The following is a 23,413-nucleotide window of genomic DNA, read 5'->3' on the forward strand; positions in this document are numbered from 1 at the left end:
AAACAGTAAATCTGTCGGGGAAACCATCTTCCCGGTGAAATAACTCCTTCTGAATAATGCGCTCCTCTCTCATCTCTACAAGATTTCTGTGCCCCCTCGGTTGGCCTTGCAACCCCCCACCCCCTTTTCCTTTTTCATCATTGACCTATAACTGTTCCAGGATAGAACAGACTTTTCGTCGGCAGACAGTGTTTATAGGTGGGGTGGGGAGAATTGTGGACAGAATGTTTCCCTAGAAAAAGCGATATAGAGGGATTTCCTAATGTCGGGTCCCCACCTTTCCGTACCCCCCCCCTCCTCCCCTCCCCTTTCCCCCTTCCGCCTCTGGAAAACAGAATGTGTGGTGCCTCAAAGCGACCTCATACAATCTGGTCCCCTGCTCAGTATAAATGTAAAAGCAATCATTTGCATATTTTGCAGGCTAACAAAGGAAACGCGTCTACTTGAGGAACATTTGTGCTTTCGGAAACCGTGTGGGTGTGTGCGCTGTGTGCGCTGTGTGCGTGTTTGCGTGTGTGTGTGTGTGTGTGTGTGTGTGTGTGTGAAAACTCCCCTGATGGCCACAGAGGCCAATGATTTCACGGGCACGAGTGTGCAGCGCGGGTGAAAATATACAGACCGTGCACTCCAGGGTGGGGGCGGCATGCTGTGCTTGCGAAGGAGGAAAGTAGGGGGGGGATATCCTGGGCATTAAAGGCTCCCCTACTTATTAACCCAGCATTTAGCAGCAGGATGCGGGCTGAAACTCAGTCAAAAGAAACGACTCAACCTCCAAAGAGCAATTAAAATCCTGCACTGGGATAAATCACGCGCTGCGATAATCCTGTTAATAAAACGCAGCTTGTCCTGACACTTCACTCATGCAGCAAACTAGAATTTAATGCAGGCGGGAGATAGAATTAGGAAGGAAAGGAATGGAAGAGAGACGGGTCCCCCAAAACCTCACCCCTCCACCCCCCAGTCCTCTCCTCCTCTTCCTCTGTCCCCTTCTATGTAAGTGGGGGCCGAAACCCATCTCCATTTCACCTGCCTCCCCTCTCGGCCGCCTCGTGGATCCACCCGCAGTGCTAATACTGCGATGCTGCTCGCTAATGATTTCTTTTCCCGAGGGAGCAGGTGTCATTGAATTACTCAGCGCGCACCCACAGTAGTGCTGAGGCGAAAGCGCCCCGGGTCCGGGTCGGGTGCTTAATCTAATCAAGGGGTGGGGCCCTCCCACTGACTATTTTTAACCCGCCATCTCTAAATTATTCACGTGGCAGCATTTGGAGGCGCATTTGCCCTGGCCGAGAAGTCCTTTCCACTCAAAGGACCTGCCTTTTGGTGTCCCCACTTCTCCTTTCCCGTCCCTCAACTTAAAATCAATAACTTTGGGCAGGATTAATAGCATTTGTGTGTGTGTGTGTGTGTGTGTGCGTGCATGTGTGTGCATGCGTGTGTGTGTGTGTGCGTGCGTGTGTGTGTGTCTTGGAGTTTTTCATAACGTCGCTTCTCTCTAATCCAGCCAGCCCGTTGGCCTGTCAGACGGTTTCTCCTAAAGTCGGAGGAAATGCTCAAGGGAAACTTTGGGGCCGGGGGTGATGGGGAGATTGTGGCAGAGGCAGGTCCACTGGACGTAGGGTGCTTGTTCATTTTCTTGATAAGTGCCAGGGTATAGCTCCCATCCCCCCCAACCTATAAATGCCCTCCATTTGCTCCTTTATTGCAGGGTATCTTCCTCAGTGCTCAATGCAGGCCGCTCACTCCCCTCACCAATTCTGCATTCATTATTAATTACCCAGAGGGAGGGAGAGATTGGCCTGCCCGCTCTAGTGCACTGTTCCTCCTCCTCCTCCTCCTCTTCCTTCTCCTCCAGCCTTCTCAACTTTGTGCGTTTTTTTCTTTCTTATCATTTCAATAGACTAAAACCGTGAGGAAAAGCTGCAATTTGAGAAGACGTCATGCTTTCTGCAACTCCCCTGTATGGCAACGTACATAGCTGGATGAGCAATGAAAGGGTCCGCATGTGTGGAATTAACGAAGAGAGGTAAACACTCCCTTTTCTGGGCTCCTCCCCCCACCCACCGCAAAGCCTCCAGTGTAGGGAGGGATTTTGAAGCCTCTTCCTCTCAGCATGCCCCCCCCCTCCTCCCCCCCCCCCCCCCCCCCCGTCCCCAGGGGGTGGGAGTGGGTAGGGGACTGCTGACAGACCCAGGCAGCCCGTGATTTACAGTTTTAACAGGCAACCCGGCTCAGTGAAGCATTGACGCCCTTTAAAAGATTAGCCCCTAAAGCGGCCTTCCGATGCACTTTCGTACTTAATTTATTATTTCATATTTATGAAGGAGAATTAATCCCAGTCTATACGCTGCTTTAACTCGAAATGTCAGGCTCCGGGGCCCAGGTGGAGCGACGTCGAATGCGCGTTCAGAACAAATAGTTTGCTCAGTAATAAACGGGGGAAGCCCCCGCTCCGCTCGCCCATTCCTGCCCCAGCTGGCCCTCCCGCTTCTTGTCCCGGGCTTCCTTCCGGTTCCGCTCCTGCTGCAACTCAGTCCCGTTCCTTAATCGGTAATTTCAGAGCGAGGGGTAGAGTCGGTTAAGCGTTCGATGATTGAAACTGCTCCTCTGGGTAATGATGAAACTTTCCTTCTGCTGAATGTCAGCAGTTCGGTCCCCGGCACCAAGGTGGATATTTTATGGCTGCTTTCGGGGACCACAAGTCCCCGAGCCTGCCTCACCAGGGCCGCTGCAGATGTGCAGCCTCCCAGCTTTTGCCCGGAACAGCTGACATTCATGCGATATTATTCGTGTCTGTGTGTTTTGGATCCTCCCTCCACCTCCCAACCCCCGGCCCGGCCGTCATTTCTCCCCAGACCATCAAATAGGGCTCGATTGTCTTGGTGGATACAAGTCATGTGGTAAATATCTAAAGGACTGTGCCTCGAAAAAGTTGGGGAATTTTCGGGGCCAGGTATGCACCTCCCAGTCTTGGACCTCGATGCCACGGATGATCCTGAGCAATCAAGTGTCTAGAGAGCAGGCTCGGGAGTCCAAAGGACCTAGGTTCCAATCCCGCCTCTGCCACTTGTCTGCTGTGTGCCTTGGGCAAATCAGTTAACTTCTCTGGGTCTCAGTTACCTTATCTGCAAAATGGGATTGAGATTGGGAGCCTTGTGTGGGACGGGCGACTGTGTCCAACCAGATTATCTGCCTGGCACATAGTAAGTGCATAATAAATACAATTATTAGTATTGTTATTAATGAGTCAATTCACCAATGGTATTTATTGAGCGCTCACTGTGCGCAGAGCACCGTCCGGAAGAGCTTGGGAGAGTACGATAGAATTGGTAGACACGATCCCTGCCCTCAAGGAGCTTTTGGTCTAGTGGGTGGAAACACCAGGGGGAAAAGAGGGTTCTCCTGACTACTTTTCCTAGCATCCCCATTGAAAGATTGGGTCGGGGAGGAAGGAGAATCTAGCTCTTTTGGATTATATACACATCTCACTGACCCACCCCACCGCTGCCCTCCATGACCAAGGGCAACACCTTTCCAACACCTTTCTTGGTGCATACGATTTCGAATGGTGCATAAGCGGGAATCTTCAGGGCCCCGTCTGTAGCGGGGAAACCTGAGAGAGTTGTATTATACTAAGCGGGGAATGTTTTCATACGGCTGGTGATTCCTCTTTAATAGGAAAATTCCAGTAAACGATGGCGAGGCCCCGAAAACCAGACTGGAACTGAGGGAAGAAAATCACTTAAACCACAGCGTGGTAAGAGATTAATGGCTTCCTACTGAAATAACTGAGGACTGCTTGTGTTCCGTGACCTTCGATGCTTTCTTCTGTGTTTCCTTTGAAAAATTAAAAGACCAAATTAAGGCAGAGGTTGGGAAAATTGTTGATGCTGGGAAATCTTTGGGATTAGGGGAAGGGGTAGAAGGGTGAGGCTGTCTAACAAGACCTGGTCGGTCTTGGGCACCTTTTCCAGGGAGTGCTTTGAGAGAGAAAGAGAGAGAGAGTGTGTGTGTGTGTGTGCACGTGCATGTGCACCTTTTCTAGTGGTGCAGCACTGGCTTTTAAGTTAGGAAGCCCATCAGCAAATCCAGGTGAATACATTTCAAGGCCTTCCACCTTGAGGTTTGGAGGATTTAACTTTCCAGTGAAAGATGATGCATTTGGCCATCTCTCAGTCGCTGGGGAGTAGGCGTCAAAATCTTAACCACCGTTTGACCCGTGGCCTTTCGATTGATTTGGGAGTGTTCCATTTAAGGCCTCTATTCACGTCTCCCGTGAAATCCGGGGTTGGGCTTGACCAACCCCTCCCGGCCATCTCTGAGGAAACCAGAAAGGGAAGTTATTGTTTGCTTGCCTAGGGAAACCCCGGCCCCATCCCAGAGGCCCTGAGGAGAGTAAAGCGGCCAGTCCTCTCAGTTTGAGCAAGTCTCAGTTGAGCTGCTGAAGTTTCAAGAGAGACGGACGAAGGAATAAGCGTCAGGCAGGCTCTGGGGGAGTTAAAGGAAGATCATTTCTTTCACGCCTATTCAGTGACTAAAAAGCAGGGGGAGAATGAGCAAGCTCCCAGGGTACAACTAGGAAAGGATTCTAAGCCACAGTCAAAGGCAACGGGGGAGAGTGGTTCCTATTCAGAATGGGCGGACAACCCCGGTCTCCACGCCCCCAAAAAAGAAACAGATACACTCTGGTCTCTCTTTTGGTGCCTGTCTCTGCGCCCCCCGGGAAACAAATGAGGTATCCACCCCCCAGCATAACGCCTTCCTCTCCATTTTCCGATTCTCCGCAGGTGGATGCCAGCCCAGCCCATCGCATCGACGGTCTTGCCGCCCTGGGTATGGACAGGACGGGACTCATCCGGGAAGGACTCCGAGTCCCCGGCAACATCGTCTACTCGAGCCTGTGCGGCCTGGGCTCGGAGAAGGGGCGGGATGCGGCCGGAGCCATGGCCAGCCTCGGCTTCACCCCGGAAAGAACCCCCGAGATGCCATTCAAGGCCAACCCTCCGGAGACGGCGGAGGCTCCTGCCGTCTCCGGGAAGCCCCCGAACGGCTTCAACGCCATATACAAGACGCCCCCCGGAATACAAAAAAGTTCGGTCCCCCCCGGGGAGACCCTCGGCTTGGACAGGGCCGCGAGCGACAAGCCGAGCTCGCTGAACATCAACGGTGCTAGCTACCTGAGGCTCCCTTGGGTTCACCCGTACATGGAGGGAGCCACCCCTGCCATCTACCCGTTCCTCGACTCACCAAATAAGTATTCCTTGAACATGTATAAGGCGTTGCTACCTCAGCAGTCGTACAGCCTCCCCCAGCACCTGGCCTACTCCCCCGTCTGCACCAACGGCGAGCGGTTCCTCTACCTGCCCCCATCCCACTACGTTGCCCCCCACATCCCGTCGTCCCTGGCGTCGCCCATGCGGCTCTCGGCCGCCTCGGCCTCCCCGGCCATCCCCCCGCTGGTGCACTGCCCGGAGAAGGGCCTGCCGTGGAAGATGGGGGTTGGCCCCGGGACCCCCGTGGAGGCCCACGCCTACCCCCACATCCAGAGCGGCAAGCAGCCCCGCGCCCCACCCGCCAAGGCACCCCCCACGGCCACCGCCAACCTCCCAGCCGACCCGGCCCTCCTGCTGCCCCCGTCGCCCCGGCCCTCGCCCAGGGTGCACCTGCCGGCCCCTCAGCCAGGGGACGCCTACTCGGAGTTCCACAAGCCGTACGCCCGGATCTCCACCTCCCCGTCTTCAGCCACCCTGCCCAAGCCCTACGCGAGCGTCGGCGGCGACTTCCCTCCCGCCCGGCCTCCTGGTGGCGGGAAGTTCCCTAAGCCCCACGAGGTGGGCGGCGAGGGCGCCCAGGCCCCGCCCGGGCACCCGGGCCGGAAACCGGTGGCCCACGAGAGGAAGGACGGCCGCTCGCCCCCTCTCCTGGAGAAGCAAGCGGCTACCAAAGATGTCACAGACAAGCCGCTGGACTTGTCGTCCAAAGTGGTGGATGCGGAGACCTCAAAGCCCGACCATGGGAAGAAGATGGCCCCTGCCGGGTTGGGCCACGGCCGGGCCGGTGGCGGGCTGGTGCTCCCAGGTGCCGACGTGCCCAAGGAGAGCCTGTCTCCGTCCGGGAACGGCTGCGCTCTCTACAGGCCCGACATCATCAGCACGGCCCCCTCTTCCTGGGTGGTGCCCGGGCCCGGCCCCAACGAAGACCTGGGCAGTGGCGGGAAGAGCGGGCCGTTGAAGAACAAGGCTTTGGACTGGGTCATCCCCCAGCAGAGGAGCTCCTCCTGCCCGCGCATGGGGGGCGCCGAGGCGCTGGTGGGCAACCTGGCCGGGGCCGTGCCCGGGGCCGGCCGCCCCGCCTCGGCCTCGCCCGCCCCCAACGCTAACGCAGACTGCGGCAAGGCCGGCCGGGGCGCCCTGGACCCGACTCCCTCCGTCATCCAGCACGTGGGGCAGCCCCCGCCGCCGGGTGCCAAGCCGGGCGTCAAGGCCAACAAGGCAGGCAATTCCGAGCCCGGCTTCAAGGCCGGAGAGGGTGGCCTCCCCCCGGGCTCCATCTTCCTCCCACCCAACGAGGCCTTCCGGTCGCCCCCGCTCCCCTACCCCCGGAGCTACCTTCCCTACCCGGCCCCGGAGGGCCTTGCCATCAGCCCCCTGTCTCTCCACCCCAAGGGGCCCGTCTACCCCCACCCAGTCCTTCTCCCCAATGGCAGCCTCTTCCCGGGCCACCTGGCCCCGAAGCCCGGGATCCCCTACAGCCTACCCCCTACCAGCCGGGCGGAGTTCCTCACCTACCAAGACGCCCTGGGCCTGGGCATGGTCCACCCCATGCTGCTGCCCCACACACCGCTGGACGTGGCCAAGGAGGAGAAAGCGGAGCGGCGGGCCCGGCCCCCCGAGCGGCCGCGCTTCGAGGACCCGGCCCCCCGTCTCCGCTTTCCCGAGCTGCTGGAAGCCGGCAACACTAAGCTTCACTTCGAGGTCCCGGTGGACCCCGCCCCCAAAGCGCACCAAAGCTCCGGCCACGGGAAGGCCGCCCCCAAGGGCGACAAGCTGGTCTATGCCGAGCTCCTGCGGGAGGAGCCGGACGCCAAAGGCGAGGCCGGCCTGGCCAAGGGCGGCGGGCCAGCGGGCGAGCCCGCCAGGCACCCAGGGGAGCCGGCCCTGCAGCCCCGGGACCTGATCGTGATGAGGGAAGACTACGGGCGGTGCGGCGACTTTCATGACGCCTACGCCTTCAAGCAGCCCCTGGGCTCGCCGGTCTTCGGCCTGAGGAAGGAGCCCCTGGCCCTGAGCCCCGGCAAAGAGGGTCTGGCCCTCGCGCCCTCGGCGGCCACCTTCCTGGAGACGGCCCATGGTGGTGAGGTCCCCGCAGCCGCCCTGACCCTGGCCAAGGCCCAAGAGGAGGCCAAACCCTTCTGCGTGGGCGGCGCCCTGTCCCTCGCGGACGTCAGCCCGGCCTACACCAAAGACGGCGCCGACGACCCCGAGTCCCCGGACGGCCGACTCCTCCCGAAGCCCAAGCCGTCCAAGCTGGCCAAGAGGATCGCCAACTCGGCTGGCTACGTCGGGGACCGGTTCAAGTGCGTCACCACCGAACTGTACGCCGACTCGAGCCAGCTGAGCCGGGAGCAGCGAGCCCTGCAGGTGAGGTTCCCCGAGACGCGGACCGTTCGGGGTCCCTGGAAGCCCGGACTCTGGGGCGGAGGTGGGGAGGTGTGGCGGAGCGGGCCAGGAGCGGGCCGCTCGACGGTGCCGCCGGGAGAAAGCGTCACGTGGCAGCTCTGTCCGGGGCCAGCCCGTGCTCTCTCCAGGTGGTGTTAAGTTAAAAGAGAGTGGGAGGTGGGTGGGGGGGGAGCCTGGAAGGAGGACTTCCCTGAAACGTGCCCCTCCCTTAAGAAAGTGTCAGGGTCACGGGGAAAGACTGCATGATACAAGGCCCTACCATCCCCTCGCTCGCTCGCTCGCTCGCTCGCTAGCTCGCTCGAGTTTCTCAGTCGGCCCCGGGGAGTGTGTCTAGAGCCAGCCAGCGAGCTTGTCACTGAGCTAAGGTGGAGAGGAGTGGCCGCCTCAGGCCGGCCGTGGGGTCCTAGGAGCCTCTTCTCCGACAGAGAGACAGCTTAAAGGGAGAGACTTGGCCAGTGAATTTGTTAGTGAGTGGTGACAGATAATGTATTGGAATTTCCTAAGGTATTTTACTTTTAATGAACAGCTGAGTAAAGCCAAATTGTTTTGCAATGTTAAGAAAGAAATTGGTTTATGCTTATAAAAATGGATGAAATTATCTACATGATCCATTGAGTGCCCATTTTAATTACATAGATGGAAGGATTACAAGAGGACAGTATTTTATGTCTACCTGCTGCTTACTGTGAGGTCAGTTCTTCAAATTTTTATTACTAGAATCTTACATAAACCTTTGAGTTAAATTTCATTTCCGAGTACACGAGAGGGAAGTTTGTGGGCCATGGTCGTCTTTATTCATTGTACAGTTTGTTTTTGTGTGGTGTTTCGTTTTTGTTTCGTTTTTGTGTTTTTTTGTGTTTCTCGTTTTTTTTGGTTTTTGTTTCGTTTCTTTATCTCTAATTCCAAATGCAAGTGTTCGTACCTCTATCCAATGTGTGGATGTATGCATACCCACATAGCTCTCTATCTGTACATGTGTATTTGAAAAGACTGTGTGACTATTTGCCTAATGAAGCTAGAAATTTATGTATTGTGCCACTCAGATATTTGAAACTTTCCCCCTATCTCGTAAAACTCCGGTTGGTTTTGAGCAGACTTCTCTTTGGAAAGTACTTTCCTGTTAAGGTAAGGTAAATGGAAGTCGCTCTTATTGTGAGATTTTGTTTTTCATCTCCATTCTCTTTCTAGCGTGCAATGATGCGCTTCTCAGAGTTGGAGATGAAAGAGAGGGAAGACAGCCAAGCAGCAACCAAAGACTCAGAAGTCTGCAAATTCAGCCAGGCAGACTGGGAACTCTTTAAAGGAAATAATGAAAAGAAGCCAAAGTCCGTCGCTCTGGAAGATGCCATTGCGGACCAAAATGACAGTGACAGATGTAAGTCCCCTGTCCGTCCGCCTGACCGCCCGGATGGGGCATCCGAGCGGGAGCCCCGAGAGCTCCCCAAAATGGGGTTAAGGGGGTCGGGTTCTCCATGCAGCCAGGGAGAGGGGAGGAGCCGAGGCCGTTCATTTGGATGTTGGCGGCGTGAGTCCTGCTTCAACCTTGGTTCTGACCCGTGGGGACCCGGCTCATAGCCCCGAACGGTGCTCCCGTGGCTAACCCATAGGTAGCGACCCGAACACGATGCCGTCCTCGGGAGATCAATCTTGGGGCCGACCAGGGCTGGGAGTTACAAGCCAGAAATGTTTTGTTGTCGGACAGAAGTGCATGTTCTGTCACTTAACTTGAGGCTCCCCTCATATGACGCCCTAATTCGTTCCCCTGTAAAACACCGAGGAAGAATCAATCGGTCAGTGGTATTTGTTGAGCACTTACCGTGTGGAGAGCCCTGTATTCAGCTCTTGGGGGAGTACAGTACACCAGAGTGGATAGATACGTTCTCTGCCCAGAATGAGCGGACAGTAGTCTAGAGGAAGGGTCAGGTTTCTGCTTTCCTCCTTCCGGAAAGGCCCAGGGATTGGGAGGGGCGGGGGAGAGGGTGAGAAAACGGTACACTCGGTGTGGTGGATCTTCTGACCATCGATGAATGCTGGCTCCCGGGCCCAGCCGGTCTTCCTTTCCTACCTTGCCAGCCCCCACTGCCAAAAGCCCAGATCCAGCCAGCATGCCTCCCTCGCAGGAGAAAGCTGGCTCTCGTTCCTAGAATCCTCAAGGAGTAGACTTTCTGAGGCCTGCTTTCAAGAAGCCCTAAAACGGCAGAAGTCTTAGGGTCGGGGGACCTAAGCCAGTTGTAGCTTCTGGGAATGTAGTGTCAGGAGCAGGACAGGGTGGCGTCCTCTCTGAGAAGCAGAGTTGTGCGGACTCCCGTCCGAGACCGTGTCAACAGGGGTGTGGTGGGGAGGAGCGGAACAGGCAGGTTTTCTATTAGAATTTGACTTGTCCATTTGTTCTGGGCTTCGGGGGATGGTCTCTGGATGGCTACTGACTCAGTGGCCGGTGAGACCGGGGCGGGGATGGAGTTGGGCTGGGAGAATTGCATCCTGAGGTAGCCCGAACTGGCCGGGTCAAAAGGGAGACCTCTGCCCTTTGCCTGAACCGTAGTTGAAAGCGCCATCTCCAGTCTTCTGTGTTTAAGCGGCCAGGTTGGGCGGGAAGTTTCTGCATCCCCGTTTGATGTTGAGAGGGCAGCCTTCGGCGGATGTGGTCCCCGGGGGGAGCACGGAGGAGAACGTGTCGGGTAGCAGGCGGGCTATGGTCGAACCGACACCGGTTTCCTGGGGTGGGAAAGCCCGGTGCTCGGCACACATACACACACAGTACGGGCTCAGTAAATACCACCTAGGCTGAGTGCCTAAGGCTTGAATCTCGCCTCCGCCCCAAGGTGTGAGGGCGTTGGCCTTTTAACAGGAAGAGGCCCCTTATTCTCCAAGCCTGGTGGGGTTTGGGATGATTCTTTGTCAGGGCAGGAGGGGGAGAGGCAGGACATCCGTGAGTCTCTCTCCTCCTGTTTTTGTCTCTCCCTTTGGGTCCTTTAATAACGTTATCGGGACAAGTCCTGGGGCAGATTTTCTTGTTGAAGTAGGGTGGGATGTTTGCTTTGAAAAGGTACCTTCATGGGCAGAGAAAGCTGTAAATTAAGGTTAAAGGGGAAAGTCTGGTCCAAACTCCAAACCCCTGTTCTGGAGAGAGGCAGTCGTGGAAGAGTTCAGATTTGTCTTTTGTTGAATCGCCTGTCCTTCGTTCATTCAGTCGTATTTATTGAGCGCTTACTGTGTGCAAAGCGCTATACTAAGCACTTGGGGAAGTACAATAAAACAACAAATAGGAAAGAAGGCGAGGGAAGGTTGCAAAAGTGGAAAGGACTTTGATCTTTCTGCTCTTCCCTCGGCACTACCAGGGCCTAGGCTCCCTTCTTTGCGACGTGCTGGATGGGTCAATCTCCCCTCCTCTCCAGCCCTCCCCAGCTTTCTGGCAGAACATCCTCCGGGCCCTCCGGGGACCGCAGCTCGGGGGCCGGCCAGTGGCAGCGGATGGAAAGGGAGCCTGGCCCTTCCCGGTGAGAGAGGCCGTGAGGCGGGGGGGGGGGGGGGGGGGGGGAGGGGGCGGGAGAGAAGGATAGGGGAGACCCACCTCTCTCCCTGGACCACCCACGCAGAGCCCATTATCAGAGACAGGAGGGACGGGGCCTATTGAAGGTGGCTTGGGGTAATGTTACTGGAGTGAAAGAGGTGGGGCCCGGTGGTTTTTTTCCGGGAGGGCGATAAGAAACAGTGGTAGATGGGGTTGTGTGTTGTCACCGCAGCGCCGGCCTTTGAGAGGACAACAGGTACTTAGTTAAGCTGTGAATGAATTAGCCGTTTGTGTCCTTTGAGCGGTAATTTCTACAAATGTTTTGAAAAGTGCCTCAGAAAAAGAGAGGCAGAGAACAAGAGAGACCTAGAGGAGGGACTGGAGAGAAAGAGAGAGAGGGAGGCTCCTCCTTCATCTCACCCCTCATTATAATACTGTTAAGTTCACACACTGGCTCTGTTGGAGAGCCTGGCGGGTAGAACCTCGGCCTTTGAACTCCTCAGATTCTCCCGAAGCAATGCCTGAAACCCTCCCTCACCTCCTCCCCCCCTACCCCCAGCGATGGCAGAATTTGGCAGTAAATGACACGGGGTTGGGGGCAAGGGCTGGGGATTTTTTGTTTGCGGGGGAGGGTGTGTGATTTTTTGTTGTTGTTGTGTCTTCACCTTTTTCTTGCGCAGCACGGAAGGATCTTTGGAAAATCTGAACCAAATTGGATGCCACAGTGGGTCAGGACTCTTGGCTTTGCTCACGGCCTCTTGGATGGGATCCAGTGGTCTTAGAAGTAGTCTGTGGGTGTTTCTCTTCGCACAGGCAGGCTACTTCAGGAGACCTTAAAGAGGCAGCAACGGTTTTCTGTCCGAAGGGAGTGTCACTTAGCATTCTGCTTTATTAGCAAAAATTCTCGGGGGGAGCGGGGTAGTGCAGTAAGTTTTCATTAGAGATAGTAATATATTGAGGGCTTGTCGCACGTACTGATAATTCTGGCATTTATTAAGCACTTTGTATTAGCTAAGCCCCGAGGTTAGTATGAGGTTATCAAATCAGACAGGGTCCCCCGTTTCACAACGGGCTGGCAAATCGGAGATGGATCCCGGGTTACAGATGTGGAGACTGAGACCCAAAAAGGTTAAGTGACTTGCCCAAAGTCACATAGCGGGCCAGAGGTAGACCTGGGGTTCTTGGTAGTCGTATGAGTAGAAATAGTATTCAGTACGAATCCACTCTGTGCAAAGCACTGTAATCTAAGTGCTGCGAAAAGGGTCCAGGGATGAGGAATGGACTTGTCCCTGACCCCCCCCCCCCGCCCCCTCCAAGGGGCTCATGATCTTAAGAGTGCAGGAGGGGGAGGGAGTTGGCGATGGACACAAGGAAAGATGAAACAGAAATATAAAAGACAAGGACGACGATAAAGATGCAATCCCTGCCCTTTTGGGCAAGACAAGCAGACACAGAGTGATGAATATTCATTGAACATAAATAAAATGAAGCGACTGCTTCCAATCCAACTTTCTTATGGTTCGCTGACTAATGATTCCAAGCCGAGGAAAAAGCAATGGCTTTATCGGTGAAGGTTGGTATACTTTTCAGAAAAGAGCAACCCCACAAAGGCTAAAGTCCCACAACTTTTTTTTTCCTCCCTCCCTTTTCAGGAAAGCACCCTTTTGCTGAGGAGAGTTCTTTGAATTCTCTCACCGAAAAATTTCTGGCCTCTGTTCCTCAGAGCACTTCCGACCATCTCAAGGGCTTAGTTTGAGCCGAGAAGCGGCCTGTCTGTCTACCTGCCGAGTGGAAGCTTTCAATAAGGGATAACCCACAAACGTCTTAATACTCTTCCATCTTGCTTAGGACTCACTGGGCTTTGTTAGAACAGTGGTGAAGCTGCTTTGTTGCCACGGTGACTTGTAAATGTTGCTATGGCAATACTTCGGTGGAGCATTGCCATAGCACAAACATGATAAATTATGGGATGCATGTGCTGTGAGTCATATGATTGTGCAGAGATCAAGTGATTGAAGTAAGTGGCACACAGGCACATTCACATCTGTTTGGGTCACGTGTCACAAGCGCGCCATCCTCCACCGCCCCTCCCAACCCCGGCTCTGGGAGCAAGGACCCAGGGGCATATGAGGCTTTGGGCTGCAGTTGAGGGGTTCGGTGTCATTTCAGAGCGAACCCGGCTTCTGTCTTTTCCTTTTCCCCTCACCTTGTCTTCTTCCCCACTCTCACCTCCCAACGATAATCCAGTGTTTCACGGTTGAAATGGCTCCGTTTCCTGGGACTCCCAATTCAAAGAGTGCAGGAATGTGAAACCCAGGGCCTCTCTTTTCCAGAGGTTCTCCCTCCTCATTCACCCTCCTCTTCCTTTCCTCCTTTTCACCTTATGCTCTCTAGATGGTGAGCTCCTTGAGGGTGGGGAATGTGTCTACCAACTCTGTTGTATTGTACTCTCCCAAGCACTTAGTACAGCTCTCTGCACACAGTGAGCACTCAAGAAATACCACTGGTTGGTTGATTGGCGGGCTCATGGCCCTGGCAGTGCTGGCCGGTGCGTGGCAACCAGAGCGAGGCCGGACCGGCCAACGGCCTGGAGTTGCCCTTCAGCTGGGGGTCGGTATCCTGAGGAAGGGGGGAGCACTGGACTGGAAAGTCCTGATTTAGTTTCCGAAAGAGCAAGCTTAATTTGGGTAAATCAGACAGGAAGACCCGGCTCCAGAGAGATGCGGGAGAGAAGAGCTACATTTCACATACGTGTGTGTGTGAGTGAGAGAGAGAGAGAGAGACAGCCAGCCAGACAGAGAGAGACAGAGACATGTCAATGGAGCAGTAGAGGGCCTTGACCCGCTGATCGGGTAGCAAACCTCAGGCTGATAGGACCTCCTGCAGGCTGTGAGGTTTGTGTGTCTGGAAAAAGGAGACAAATGGAGCACTGTTTCTTACCTGCCTCTTCCTCTCCTGCCAGGAACTGAGAGCTAGAGGTAGGTCAGTCAGGCAGTGCCTCCCAAACCTTGGCCACTCTGCCCGTCTGAAACTCGAAGATGCTGTCAGGAATCTGGGACGTTCCGGCTCCCTGGGGTCGTGGAACGCCATCTTTTGTGGAGGCGGAGGTGTGACCGAGCTCACAGAGCATAGGTGTGCCCGCCGATCTGAAAAGCAAGCTCAAGATTCTGGTAGCCCCAAGACCCGATAAGCGAAAGGACCAGAAACTTTCTGGGTCCTTCAGAGGTGGCCAGTGGTCGGGAAAGGAGGGAGGAGCAGGGCCAGAGCCGGAAGGGTGACCCCGGGGGGGCAGTGAAAGACGCCAGGGGGAGACCTAGTTGGACAGCGAGCTCTCCTTCTGTGCCGAGAGGAGGAATGAAGGGGCTGGACCTCTCTGCCTTGGCACGCAGACTTGAACTCGGGAAGGCTTGGATGGGATCCAGACTGTTATTGAAACAGGCAACAGAGTGAAATCTGTTGGTAAAATATTAATAGGGGAATTCATGGGGAGCGGCGAGCTTTGAAAGTCATCAGTGCCCGGGCTGGAGGGACAGGGGCCAGAGAGCTGGCAAGCGCCCCCCACGAGGGGGGTGGGGGCGAGGGGCACGTTGTAGGGGCGGGGGAGGGGAACACGTCCATTGCTGCGAGGAATCGCCGCAGTGCTTGGCCGGTGTTGGGGGTTGGGGAGGAAACGGTTGTCTGCTCACTTTGGCTCTGACCCGGGGATCGCTTCTGCTAGCCAAGTGGCATGTGGAAACGCATCCTTGCTCACAGCGTAACCCGTGGGAAGGGATATGCTTCCCTGGCCGCCGCTCAGTGGATTGAGGAGGCTTTTGGGAAGGGAGCAGAATTGAACGGAGAGGGATCTTAGAGATCCTAAGGGAATTACTGGCGTGTGTGTGTGTGTGTGTGTGTGTGTGTGTGTGTGTGTGTTTGACCGGGGGGGGGGTGGGGGGGACGGACGGACGGAATGTGTGTGTGTGTGAGAGAGAGAGAGTGACCTTGGAAGGTCATTTAATCCATCCCCCGCCTTTAGGGAACACCACACCCAAATAATACTGAAGAAAACCTAAGGTTTTTTCAAAAAAGATCTCCAGGGAAGTGAACTCCACAACCTCCCTCAGGGGTGGTTTATGTTTTTGGCATTCTAACAAAAAATAGGGTTATAGTACTTGTCAGGGTATTATTGTTCTTGCTCTCCCTACTCCCCGCCCCCCAATTCCTTACCTCCAAGTTGGTGGATGTTTTGGGTCATCAGGTTGTGCTTGAAAGGAAATGACATAGCAAAGGGTTAGGAAGGACTCTTTTAATGTTTTTTTTTTTTAAATGGTATTTGTTAAGCGTTTGCTATGTATCATGTACTGTTCTAAGTGCTGGGGTAGGTACAAGTTTTATCATGTTGGACGCAGTCTCTATCCCATCATGGCTCACAGTCTAAGTAGAAGGGAGTAGGATTTAATCCCCATTTTACAGTTGTGGAAACTGAGGTTCAGATAAATTAAGTGACTTGCCCAAGGTCACACAGCAGAACACACAGCAGATCCAGGTCTTCTGACTCCCAGCCCTGTGCTGTTTCCACTAGGCCATGCTGCTTCTCTATTTACATGAAAGTAGATTACAACCGAAGGCTGGCCTGAGATCCTGACATCATATTGTCGGTGTTATTCATCGGAGTTTCTACTCTTGTTCATACGTTCAGGGCACTTGGGAGTCATTTTGAGTCACTCCTCACAAGGCACCTAGATTCATTCCCCGTTTCCAGTCGGAAGAGAGGTGGAGCTCCAGGTCAGGCAGCGAGTGGGAAGAAGAGTGAAGATTTAGAGTCCCAGCCGCCTCTGCCTTGTTAAGCCGGGCAGGGCTGACAGGTCCTGAGAATTGTATGAGCACCTGGGGGTTTTGGGGGTTTTTCAGAGGGTTCGCCTTTTGGTGGAGCCACAACATCAGGCCTGGCTGAGGATTCCCCAAATTACCCGGTCCTTCTGGCTCCACCACAGTCCAGACCAAGTGCTAGACTGCAAGCTAATTGTGGTCGGGGAATGTATTTGTTACACTGTTGTACCGTGCTCTCCCAAGTACTTAGTACAGTGCTCTGCACACAGTAAGCACTCAATATATATGATTGAGTGATTGACCGACTAGGAACAATGTCCTAAAGCGTGTGGGGGTGATTTTAGAAGTCACCCTGGCCGCAATCCCAATCCCAGCCCTCCGCTCTTGTCCCACCTTTCAGACCAGCTGGGCCAATGGGGCTCTGGTGTTCTGGGGTGGCGGGCAGCGGATTGGCCGTCTCATCAGTTCTTTTGCTCTGGACAACAACAGGTCCATCGTGCGGGGGTGTCCTGCAGGTGGACCTTGGTTGTGGGGATCGATTCTTGAATTCTAACATTAGGAGCCCAACTTGGCTGAGGCGTCTGGTTTGTTCTTCAGTGCCGGGTGCCCTCTCTCCTGTAAACTCGTTGTAGATGGAATTTGTCTGTATATTGTTCTATTGTACTCTGCCAAGCGCTCGGTACAGTGCTCTGCAGAGAGTAAGCACTCAAATACGATTGACTGACTGGTTGGCGATGGCCCTTCTGAGATGAAACCCTGGTCTCCAGGTGCTTTCTAGGAAGAGAAAAATCTCTATCCATTCTAGAAGCTTGGAAGTGGACGTGATGGCTGGTAGAGAGTGTGCAAGAGCTGTAGAGAGCACTTGGAAGGGGACGGTAGAGTAGGTAGACACAATCCCTGCCCTCAAAGAGCTTTCAGAGGAAAGCTCTTGGGGAGTGGCAGATGTCCAAGTTGGGCTGCCCCCACAGGTGACTGCCATGGTGAAGCTGGACAGTCTGCAGTCTGCTGTGTCGGGTGTGAGTGATTGAGGAAGGCGTGTCAGGGTCCAGCGGGGGCTGCCTTATGAGGACTTGGCACTCTCTCTCCTGGGAGCAGTCAGCTCATAAATGAAGCATAGTGGCCTAGTGGATAGAGACTAGGCCTGGGAGTCTGAAGGACCTGGCTTCTAATCCCAGCTCCACAACTTGTCTGTCGTGTGATTTTTTGGCAAGTCATGTCACTTCTGTGCCTCAGTTACCTCATCAGTAAGGCGGGGATTAAGACTGGGCCCCCATGTAGGACATGGATTGTGACCAGCCTGATTAGCCTGTATCATCTCCAGCCCTTAGCACAGTCCCTGGCTCAGAGTAGGCGCTTAAGAAATAACAAGCCGCCCCCCCCCCCCCAAATATTAAGTGTTTGTGTACTATTCAGTGCACTCTACTAAACACCTGGGAAAGTACCAGACAGTACAATTCGTAGATGTGATCTCTGTCCGCAACGAGTGTACAGTCTTCAGGGGGAGACGAGACATTAGAACAGATTACAGCTAGAGTAAAAAGTAGAGTCGAAGGATATGTAAATAAGTGCTAAGTGCCTGGGATTTCAAAGTGCCATCTAACTAACGTACTCGCTTTCCCGCTCTGCCGATATGATTCTAAGAGGAAACTGCCTCAGAGACACAGGCCTTTGATTCAGGGAAGTGGGTTTTTTTTTATTTTTTCACTTCCCCCGCCAGCTCTTGAATATGTGCCTATTTGTGTGCACATGTGAACTTCCCAAGACCTGGCAAAAAAGGATCTAGCCTTTTTGAGCCTGGAGAGAGGAGGGCCCAGTCCTTAGAGAATTTTGTCTCTTACGAGTCATTCTCCGAAGGATGTAGACAAGGAGGTTGGGGTCTCCTTGAACTCAGGGCTTTTCCGGTCCCTCTTGGGCCTGGGCCAAGGGTAACAGTTCCGTTTTTGCCCCTTGGGTGCCCTCCGTTCTATTCTTGGTTTCTTCCACTTCCCTCTGAGTGGCAAATGGGGCAGCCTTCCTCTGGGACCCAAGATGGGGATGGGTTTGATCAATTTTCATCGCTCTGAAGAGTTCAGGAAAGAGGCAAATTTTGAACCTACTCTAGGAAGTTAGCTGGGATATCGACTGGTTATCGGAAGCCCATCAACATCTGTCCTGCTCGCTCTGAGGAGGATGAGAGGGAGGGAAGGAGGGAGGGAGGGAGAAAGGGGGAGGTGAGAGGCCTATGGTCAGCTGGCCTGGAAAGGTCTGGTCTCTCCAGTTTCCTATTTATTGGTCAGCCCGTCTCTTCACAGACTCCTTTGGACCAGCTCTGTCTTGCTTCCTCTCCCCTCACCCGACTGTTCCTCCCGCCTCCTCCCTTCCTGCTCCCCCATTCCAACCCCCCGTCAGTCAGCAGGGCCCTCGGATCATTCTCCCAAGCCGACCCTCCTGCTCTGGGACCCAATAAAACACTGGAGCAGGGCCTTCCCTGGGGGTGGTCTTGGAGATGCTGACCCTGGCGACCTTTTTAACAAATGATAGGCGGCCGTGGGTTGTGGATCATTTCATCAACTCACAGGCCCCGGGCGCTCGGAGCAGGACCAGATAACTCAGCCGTACTCTCTGAGCGCGTTCATCTTCTCAGATTTCGTTCATCCTTTGGGATCTGTAAGAGTCCCGAAGGAGCACATTAGTAACAGGTTGGTCGGGGGACAAGGCCCACAGATCTTTCAGAGCAGAGGGAGGACCGCCTTTCCGCTTTTTGTTTTCTTTTTACAACCTCCTTCCTCCCGATGACCATCTCGTGTGTGCCGATTTCTCTGGTGCCCTAGGTGATTTTAACAATGCAGGAAACAAGCCAGATCACCCGGAGGCCCGAGAGGAAAGAGATCTTCAGGTGGAGAAATGCCTCGTGGAGAGGCCGCCGCTCCTGTACGAGAGGGCCGCAGCAGAGCTGCCGACGGCCGACCTAGCCCAGAGTCCGGGCCAACGGCTGGACAGGAAGCGCAGAGCCTCTGGAGAGAGGCCGGATGGCAGCCAGCTGGAGAACATGGAGGACGAACTGCAGGACGATGCCCTGGGCAAGGTGAAGAGGAGGCGGACTTCCAAAGGTAAGCCCAGTCCTTGTGCTTGTAGGTGTGTGTCCGGGGAGGGAGGAGGGATGGTGAGGGGAGGTTGTGAGGCTCCTCGTCCCCTCGAGATGGTCCGTGTTAGCAAGTGCTAGTCAGAAAAGCAAGTGCTAGTCAGAAAAGCATCCATCATCTCACCTTGTGCCCTGTGTCCACAGCCGGAGACCGTTGGTAAAATACCAGATCAGGGCTGGCCGTGAGGCAACATAGTTGTAGCCATGCTCCCCCTCCCCCCCTCCCCCCCTCCCTCCCATCCCCCCCCCGTCCCCCTGTAATCGCCAAGTGAAAACCAACAACCCAAAAAACCACCGGACAACAACCCGCCCCCAAAAACCCCAAACCAAAACCCCATTTCAGTGTCCTGCATGGCGGCGAAAAGCAGAAAACCATTGTGCCCTCTCCCCGGCCCCGCCTAAGTGACTTGTAGCTCATTTTTGTTTTCAGACTTTAGTCGAGGGGGCTTTTTGATTAATTTTTAGTTATTTTTCCATTAGATGACTGGCCCGAGAGGGAAATGACAAACAATTCCTCTCACCACTTAGAAGAGCCACATTGTAATGAGGTGACCGACCTGAAGGTGTGCATTGAATTAACAGGGCTCCATCCCAAAAAACAGCGTCACCTGCAGCATCTTAGGGAATTATGGGAGCAGCAGGTGGCACCAGCAGAGAGACCCCCGCCCAGCAAGTTGGGCCGGCAAAGCAGGAAAGATTTAGCTGAGGCTGTTCAGCCAGAGGTCACTGCAAAGGTTAAAGACTGCACCGAAGAAAAGCCCACCAGGAAAAGGTCAGAGGTCAAAAGCAATAGAAGCTGGTCTGAAGAGCCCCTCAAAACGAGTGACCATGAACAAGGTACGCCGAGGCCTCCTAGGCCCTGGAGTCGGTTTGCTTAACTACGAGTAGTCGGGGTGTGTTGGTATTGGGTCACCTGTCGGTTTTCTAGTCAGTTCCATTCTCAGGGACAGTTACCTCCTCAGAGGAAGTCAACTCTGGCTGAGGCGTGGCAGGCAAGGCAGTAGAAAAAGGGAGAAACATCTCGCTTGCCCAAGTCAAACAAATGTAGTTTGGTTCCCTTGGCTTGGGAGTTCCAAGGTGAGAAGCATTGACCCAGGAAACTTTTGGACCTGGGGGATGCAGTCGTAGCTTGAACCTGGGAAGATAAAGGGGAAAGCAGAAAAATTTCTGAATTCTCACCCTTACACGGGGAGGAGAATAGCAGGATGTAAAGTTTTGAAGTAGCCCGAACGAGCTTCCTCTTAAAGCTTTTGCTCCATAACACAGCCATAGCTCATAACTGGAAAGGAAAGGAGGGGAATTATTTCTGGATTGTCGTCCTTACACGAAGATGAGAATACTGCGACATAAAGTTTTGAAGTAGCCAGAATGAGCTTGCTCTTAACGCTTTCACTCAGCCTTCAATTTGCCCCGCTAGACTTTGAACTTGCAGCGTTGAAGGCCTTCCATGAAATCCCCGGGCACTTTGGCCCAGGTTGGGGGAGGAAAGGGAAAATTTGGGTGTTTGTCAAGCCTTATAAAAATGACTTTTAGCTTGGAGGATTTTTGCCGGGGCAGGGGGGTCCGGAGGGGGGAAAGTGTGCCTATTTGCAGTTTGAATGTGGGGTGATGAAAATGTTCCCTCTCTGGATACGGAATGGGGATTCAAAGCCATAGCAGGTTGCGGGATAAACGTTCACTAAACTGTTGTTTCCTCAACACCCGCCGCAATGCATAATGTCTCTTTCCTCCCTCCTCCTGCCTCCGTCCTCCTGTCTCCCCTCCCCCAAACCAGGCTTGCCCGCTTTCCCGCTGCCTCCGCTCACGAAGACCCTCCCCCCAGCCAGTGCAGGCGGCAAACGGCAGAGCCAGCCGGGCCCCACGCCCGCCTCGAGGCCGCCTGCCAAGCAGCAGAAAATCAGAGAGAGCCGGAAGACAGATGTGCCGTGCACGGATGAGGAAGACGACTTCCAGCCCGCCTCCCTCCTGCAGAAGTTCGGGGACTGCGAGAAGCCGGCGGGGAAGAGGCAGTGTAAAACCAAACACCTGATGCTCCAGGAGAGGCGGAGGAGGACGTCCCTCACCGGGGACGACTCGCCGGAGGCCGAGAACCCGGAAGACAAGGTAAGCTTGTCGTGGGCAGGGGATGGGTCTGTTCACTGTTCTAGCGTACTCTCCCAAGCACTCAGTACAGTGGTCTGCACACAGGAAGCGCTCAGTAAATATGACAGACTGAATGAATCCGCCCTGGGTGCCCATCCCCCCCCAGCTTGTGGCCGCCGACTTCTCCCCCAGACCTAACCTGTCTGCGTGGTGGTACCCGCGTGTGTCCCCCGAGAAGGAGGTCTTGGATTGCGGCCCCCCCCCCCGCCCATCCCTCTGCAGTCACCATGAGGAAAGCTTGAGGAGGGGAGAGGGATGATCCCCATCCTAGCCATCAAGCCCTCTAACCTGGCATGTGTTTGTGGCCTGAGAAACAGCATGGCCTAGTGGATAACGCATGGGGCTGGCAGTAGAAGGATCTGGATTCTAATCTCGGCTCCGTCGCTTGCTGCATATCCTTGGGCAAGTCACTAAACTTCTCTTGGCCTCAGTGACCTGATCTGGAAAATGGGGATTGAGGCTGTGAGCCCCATGTGGGACAGGGACTGTGTCCAACCTGATTAGCACGTATATACCCCAGTGTTTAGAACGGTGCTTGATACATAGTAAGCACATAACCAATGCCATCGTCATTATTATTATAATTACTAGGTCACGGTGACAAGGCGGTTCAGGAAGCGGCCGGAGCCTGCCTCGGACTGCGACTCCTCTCCGGCCAAACTGCCAGAGCAGAAACCAGCGGACCGCCCGCCCCCGACCCCCGGCTTCCTCCCGGCCCCCCAGCCGCCTCCCGCGAGCCCTCCCCGGGAGACCACTCCGACTCGCCCCATGCCGCCCGAAGCCCGCAGGCTTATCGTCAACAAGAACGCCGGAGAGACGCTCCTGCAGAGGGCTGCCCGGCTGGGATATGAGGCAAGTGCCTGCTCCGCACCCCTCTGGGGTTTGGGATTAAGGGGAGGGAGCTACGTGGGGGGGGGGGGACCTGAGGGACTCTGGGCCGGGGTTCATGATTTGGGGCACGAAGGCCTGGGTTGTGGTTTGAGCAAAGGCAGCCAATCGCGTTCCGGGTGTATGGCTCGATAGTCATTCCACAGCGGGACGGAAGGACCTGGGTTCTAATTCCAGCTCTGCCACTTGTCTGCTGTGTGATCTTGGGCAAATCTATGAACTTCTCTGGGCCTCAGTTATTGCATATGTAAAATGGGGATTAAGACTGAGCCCTGGTTTGTCCAACCTGATTTGCTTGTATCGATGCCGGTGCTTAGTACAGTGCCTGGCACATAGTAAGCGCTTAATAATAATAATAATAATGTTGGTATTTGTTAAGCGCTTACTATGTGCAGAGCACTGTTCTAAGCGCTGGGGTAGACACAGGGAAATCAGGTTGTCCCACGTGGGGCTCACAGTCTTCATCCCCATTTTACAGATGAGGGAACTGAGGCACAGAGAAGTTAAGTGACTTGCCCACAGTCACACAGCTGGCAAGTGGCCGATCTGGGATTCGAACTCATGACCTCTGACTCCAAAGCCCGTGCTCTTTCCACTGAGCCACGCTGCTTCTCTAACAAATACTTAATACAATACTGCTTAACAAATACCACTGTTATTATGTATATATCTTTACATTATATGTTATAAATCCCTTATTTATATTTATGTCTCTCCCCTCTTCTAGACTGTAAGCTCGTTATGGGCAGGGAGTATGTGTTGCATTTTACTCTTCCAAGCGAAGTACATAATAAGTGCTCGTAAATACCACTGGCTGATTGAATAGGTTTCAGGTCATCTTCAGGGGTGGGGATCCTCAGATTCACCCCTGGCCCTTCTGCGAGGTTTTCTGCTTCCCGCTGCCCAGTCAGTGAACCTCTTCAACCCTAGCTCAGGGAGTTGGGAATTATTTACAGACCAATAAGACGACAATTTTTCCCGGTAGATCTTCTGGTTCTTTCTTTCTCTCTCCCTCGCCCCGGTAGTTAGTTCTGCTAACTTCTGGACCTCGTTCCACAGTGAAGAGCTTTGTGTGCACCTGGGCAGGGATTGTTGAGGAGCTGGGGAAAAGAATCTGTCTTCAAGCACTTAGCATTGCACCCAGCAGACTCTTAGTACACACCACTTCTTGTCCAGTACCCAGCAGACCCCCTGCTCCTGCTGCTACCACTGGTGCTTTTCTGCACTGTGGGGGATGAGGGGCAAGACACAGGCTCTTCACTG

At 54.4% G+C, this 23,413-nt stretch overlaps 1 protein-coding gene across 6 annotated transcripts in view; it reads left to right on the forward strand.

The window, feature by feature from the left end:
- Window positions 1-23,413, forward strand: part of BCOR (BCL6 corepressor) — a 110,258-nt gene that overhangs the window by 67,063 nt on the left and 19,782 nt on the right. For 3 of the 6 annotated variants that reach the window (XM_029083093.1, XM_029083092.1, XM_029083091.2), the window contains exons 2-10: window positions 1,901-2,026; window positions 3,679-3,757; window positions 4,788-7,640; window positions 8,316-8,369; window positions 8,868-9,054; window positions 18,810-19,088; window positions 19,601-19,957; window positions 20,895-21,223; window positions 21,854-22,114. In XM_029083093.1, the coding sequence (XP_028938926.1) occupies window positions 1,941-2,026; window positions 3,679-3,757; window positions 4,788-7,640; window positions 8,316-8,369; window positions 8,868-9,054; window positions 18,810-19,088; window positions 19,601-19,957; window positions 20,895-21,223; window positions 21,854-22,114 (4,485 nt within the window). In that variant the 5' untranslated portion in view covers window positions 1,901-1,940. The remainder of the gene's footprint in view (window positions 1-1,900; window positions 2,027-3,678; window positions 3,758-4,787; window positions 7,641-8,315; window positions 8,370-8,867; window positions 9,055-18,809; window positions 19,089-19,600; window positions 19,958-20,894; window positions 21,224-21,853; window positions 22,115-23,413) is intronic. The other 3 variants (XM_029083095.2, XM_029083094.2, XM_029083096.2) reach the window with 3 other exon arrangements.

Source organism: Ornithorhynchus anatinus, chromosome 18 (genome assembly GCF_004115215.2).
Source record: "Ornithorhynchus anatinus isolate Pmale09 chromosome 18, mOrnAna1.pri.v4, whole genome shotgun sequence".
NCBI classification, from domain to species: domain Eukaryota; kingdom Metazoa; phylum Chordata; class Mammalia; order Monotremata; family Ornithorhynchidae; genus Ornithorhynchus; species Ornithorhynchus anatinus.